The sequence below is a fragment of the Oratosquilla oratoria genome, chromosome 8, assembly GCF_046742065.1.
Source record: "Oratosquilla oratoria isolate Oo_2021 chromosome 8, ASM4674206v1, whole genome shotgun sequence".
Taxonomy (NCBI): domain Eukaryota; kingdom Metazoa; phylum Arthropoda; class Malacostraca; order Stomatopoda; family Squillidae; genus Oratosquilla; species Oratosquilla oratoria.
The window spans coordinates 24,302,106-24,307,105 of NC_134784.1; the positions used below are offsets into that span (position 1 = coordinate 24,302,106).

Sequence of the window (5,000 nt, forward strand, 5' to 3'; positions counted from 1 at the left end):
CAGGGATTTGGTGAAGAAAATGATCAAATGACGTCACATTAACAAAGAGTTTCAAGTGATGATACCCTGTGACTACAACTGCTTCGGTTCGACGAGAAGCTTAAAACTAGCACAGACTAACCGAACGATTTGGTATGCTTTATAAATGAACAAACGCGTATCTTATCAAATAAATCATAACATAAGTAGATTTTATTACCCAGAACGAAATCCCATAATAAACACGATTCACAAGAATACCAAACTTATCAGATAATCTAGTCCAGGGTTTCCAAAATTTTCCTATGTGGGGCTTTAGATCTAATGACATATTCTGGGGGGGCCCTAAGGTCCAAACCTATATAAGATATATAGTATGGATTATACAGTAATACAAAATAAGGGCTACCTCCCTTGTAAGAGGGAAGAAGCCTTTTGGCATATAAATGGAATGCTCCCACATAAGTGCATTAATTTTACACATGCGGATATGACCCACGATCCCCGCGGATGATCTATGCATAACCCCCGGTTCAGTGGACTACCATAAAACGAACGACTTACTTGTGGTTCCTCAATTGTCAAACCTTCTATGAGATACTTACTACAGTAGAGGAATGTACCCAAGGGCCGGAAAGATAAGGGCTAGTTGTAGGAACCGCCAGTCCCTCACGAAGTAGGCGACGGTGGAGTAGATGATAATCCCCAGACAGTTCGGCAGACCCATGAAAATCACCACAGAGTTCGCACGGTGCTTCCCTGGGACGTTTTCCGTGACTGAAAGAAGAACATCCTTCCTTCTTTCACTCTTTTCTTAGTATCCGTCGTTGATATGCTAGTTTTCCTCAACTTTCTTTTTTTCCACAATAGTCATGTTCCAGTGAATAGAGGTCATATCTAGGACAGGCAACGTTAGAATGATTTACTCGTCTTTCAACCTGCTGTCCCTCTTTCCTACGATATTTGCTGTTTTGTTTTTTTTGTTTTGTTTTTTACTTCTTGAGGATAACCGGGACACATTCCTCTCTTGAATATTTTATGCTGGTCAACACTACACAATTTTATTCAGATGAATCTCTAGCTCGAAAATAGTGAAAAAGTAGTATCCCCCTATCGTTATGATATTCTTAGACAACACTCCCTAGAATCTAAAAGCAGCTGACCTGATGACTCAAGTTACAGGACCTGAACTGACCTGCAGTTGAAGACGGGATGCCTGTCATGGTGCATGCCGTGCCCATGACGTAACGCAACACCAGACTTGTGACGACGTTGGGCGAGAGGAAGAGGAGGATGTTTGATGTCAAGGACAGTGAGCTACCGATGCAGAAGGAAATTCGACGGCCGAACCTAAATACAGAATACATATGTATGTATATGGATACATATACATATACATACAGATATATATATATGTATATATATATATATATATATATATATGTGTGTGTGTGTGTGTGTGTGTGTGTGTGTGTGTGTGTGTGTGTGTGTGTGTGTGTGTGTGTGTGTGTGTGTGTGTGTGTGTGTGTGTGTGTGTGGCTACATATACATACATGAATATAGAAAAAATAAATAGATACATCATGATTTCTGGGCATGAATCTTGGTATACAGACCTCTGTATACAGAGTCCTCGGGTTAAGACGATCTCGATTTCCGCCGTTTCGGGGTAACGACGCTCGCAGATCGAGGAAGGGAGTACTACGTATCATTTCCTCTCTCGTTTTTTTTTTTTTTTTTTGGGGGGGGGAGAGGGACTTTTTGCTATTCGTTAGGGCACCAAGCGTAAGGCAGACTCTTCTGATGGCAGTGCATCATCGAAGAAAAGGAAACCAATCACAGTGGAAGGTGCTTACTTAGGCTGGTTCCGACTTACACCGAAAATCGGTTTACGATGTCGCGTAGTAACTGAACTCCGTCGTAACTCGAGGACAACCTGTTACTTGTTACCGAAGCCAGTTTACAACAGTGACAACTAACCAAGTTCAACTAACCTGTCCGTCAGCAGACCTCCAATGATATCCCCGGTCGCGTATCCTGCGGCAAAGAGCATCTGGAACAACGGCCGCAGATAGGACCGCGTGCAGATGAGGTCGAACTGCGGCAAGGAAGAGGGAGGGGAGATAACATGTAACGCTTCCCTGCATTCGATTCATGCATTTGCTATTTGTTTGTTAACGTGTGTGTGTGTGTGTGTGTGTGTGTGTGTGTGTATAATCACGCCATTACCCGTAGGTCGTATCATGCACAAGCTCTGAACTTTCAACTGGACGGGTAATTATTATCGATCATGAGTCTAACACGTGATCAAAGACCATGGACAGGCAGACAGACAGACAGACAAACAGAGTGAGAGTGACACACACACACACACACACACGAACTCACCTCTGTGGTAAAGGTCAACGTATACTCTGAAGTATCGTACTCCAAGGCACTACATGGCACTCCACCAACTTCCATCGTCCTCCCTCGGTCGTCAACTCCAACTCCCATCGCCTTCGACTTGGCAGCTCCTCCCGAAGCGCCTCCGTCGCCCTGTGGACCTGGAAGACCCGCCTCAGAAACGCCGGAGCTCTTGTCGAACTCTTGCAGGAGGTTGGGAAGTTCCAGGGGACAGACATTATTGAAACTCCGGCTGAGATTCCCGGTGAGGGACGAGCTGCCAAGGAAATGTTACACTTGCAAGGAACTGCATCAAGGGTGACTGTCCACCTCTTCAACACAAGAGCTTGTCCTAAACAGAATAAAATAGTTTGCCAGGACAAAGGATTCCAATAATAAAGCATCAAGGTAAGGCAACATGAGACCTCTGGGTTTATAAGGAAGTCTGAAGAAAAAAAATATCACATGTTCTTCATAGTAAAGCCAAATGCACGCACCCACACGCACACATATTTATACACGCATATGTACATTATTTATTAAAGGGTTATATGCATCAATGAAAGTGTATCACAATCCATTCAAACATATATAACCCGAAAACACATGATCCATTTTTAACTGCCACCACCACTAGCAACACACAAACAACCTCAACATATCTGGGGTGGAGGACAATCTGTTTCCCTCCATAACTCCGTTGTCAGCCCACGAAGACCGCTGACGACCCAACCCAACACCAAAGAACGACGATGTGCAAGTCTATGCATCAGTTTGGATTAAGCTAGGCGCATGGGATTCTGAGCGTGAGTGGTGAAGAGAGGGGGACGTTGTTGTTGTTATGGACTATAGTTTACCAGCGCTTCTGTACTTTTGGACACTCGCCGAGAGGAAAGGGAGGCGAACAGATTCTAAGATGTGATACTTACTTCTCCCCAGGGAAGGAACCATGGGCGCACCGGAAGCGGACTGGAGCGTTTTGGAAGTTGGTCATGACAAGCAGAGGACCCGAGTGAATAATGGCTGAAAAAAGGGGAGAAATTTATAAATAAACCGACAGATAGATAAGTAACTAAACAAATGAATGAATGGATGAATAAATTAACAAATCAGCGAATAGATGAATAAATGAACGAATAAAGGAAGAAAGGAATGGCTATGGAAATGTGGGTTTTCCACTTAAGTAAAAGTCGAGGCAACAATTATTATTGCTACATTAAAGGAAGGGCGGGAGGACCATTGCCAATCACTGTGGGGTGGGCTGTGGGCTTTCCACTTAATGAACCTTGCTTCAACAATTGTCACAATAGAGTATTATTTTCTTCAATTTGTCTCGCAAACACACTCCACTCACTGGTGGGTAACTAAAAGGGAAAACTGATTTGACCGCCAACAACCCAACCATACAGGAAGATGTACTAGATTACCTGGTATTGATAGAAACACAAATGTACCTCACCTATGGAGAGTGCTATAAGATGCGCTATCTGCCACCTGCCCAAGCCTAACTGGTTGATGATGTCATCGCAGCTTTGAGGATGGGAAGACAAAGCGAGGTGGGATTTTTCTATGTCCGAGGTGCATTGGCCCTCCTGGGTGCTATTGTCCTTCTGGGATTTGTTGTCCTCCTGGGTACCACTGGGCTCCAGGGCACATTTGACATAGTGGGCACTTTCGGGATCCTTGGCACTGAAGACAAAAGAAAATTGTGAGATAAACCTTTGAATCTCCACATCCTTGTCGCCTTTAATCGTGAAGGGGTTGATCACGTGAGACAGAAAGGAATCGCCATTATAAAAGAACAAGTGTCATTTCATTTGGTACAGGATGGGAGAGAGGAGATTTCAAACAATCAATCTATCATCTGACCAACGTTGTGCTGGTACCGTTTCAATGCGCTGTGGTGACCTGACCTTAAAGATGTCAGTGTTGATCTTGCATGTTTTTCAAAGTGATTTTTCTATTGGGCTGACTTTTGGATAGTTAACAAAGTAAACGATTCCATGGCCTTTCAAGGAGTTCGTTTATGATCTATGGGTGTGTGGGTGTTTGGATGGGTGTGTGCTGGGGTACTGGGGATAAGTTGTTGCGCACGTTTGAATAGAATTTTGCTGGAGTTCTTATCGAAGAGTAGACGCCACGTGAGTATATAACCTTAATCATCTTGCTGAAACCTTTTCAAAAAACTTTAACAAGTGAAACTTTGTACATTCAATATACATTCTACCCTCACATAATGTGTACTCTAACCATTTTGTATGCAAGTGCCATTTTATTTTTCTCTTTCATGTTATGTTCTGGAGGTTCTGTTTGCCTTGTGTGGTGAAGGGCGAGTTTGAGCGGTCTGTCATAGAACTGGATGCCTATCATCTTCATGCTGTGTTTGTTTTCTTGTGGTATAAATCTACTCTAAAAAAAAAAAAAAAAAAAAAAAAAAAAAATAACTACGATTATTGTACACATACCTCATGACTGTCTAATTGGACTTCCAACCAGCAATAACCACTGACAATATCACTTTGTCAGTATGTTTACTTCTGGTAACAGACACCTTCCTCGGTAGATCGACATTAACCTCACACAGTCAGGTCAACGGCAGCAACACTACTTGAACATTGTTGATAATTGGTGATTGT

General features: G+C 43.0%; 1 protein-coding gene across 2 annotated transcripts in view; it reads right to left on the reverse strand.

The window, feature by feature from the left end:
• LOC143027646 (solute carrier family 22 member 7-like) overlaps positions 1-5,000 on the reverse strand; it is a 42,703-nt gene that overhangs the window by 13,222 nt on the left and 24,481 nt on the right. For both annotated transcript variants that reach the window (XM_076189042.1, XM_076189043.1), the window contains exons 2-8: positions 4,830-5,000; positions 3,824-4,053; positions 3,294-3,387; positions 2,368-2,641; positions 1,974-2,077; positions 1,175-1,329; positions 585-756 (exon numbers count right to left, since the gene is read on the reverse strand). The exon at positions 4,830-5,000 is cut by the window's right edge and continues 134 nt beyond it. In XM_076189042.1, coding sequence (XP_076045157.1) covers positions 585-756; positions 1,175-1,329; positions 1,974-2,077; positions 2,368-2,641; positions 3,294-3,387; positions 3,824-4,053; positions 4,830-4,834 — 1,034 coding nt within the window. In that variant the 5' untranslated portion in view covers positions 4,835-5,000. The remainder of the gene's footprint in view (positions 1-584; positions 757-1,174; positions 1,330-1,973; positions 2,078-2,367; positions 2,642-3,293; positions 3,388-3,823; positions 4,054-4,829) is intronic.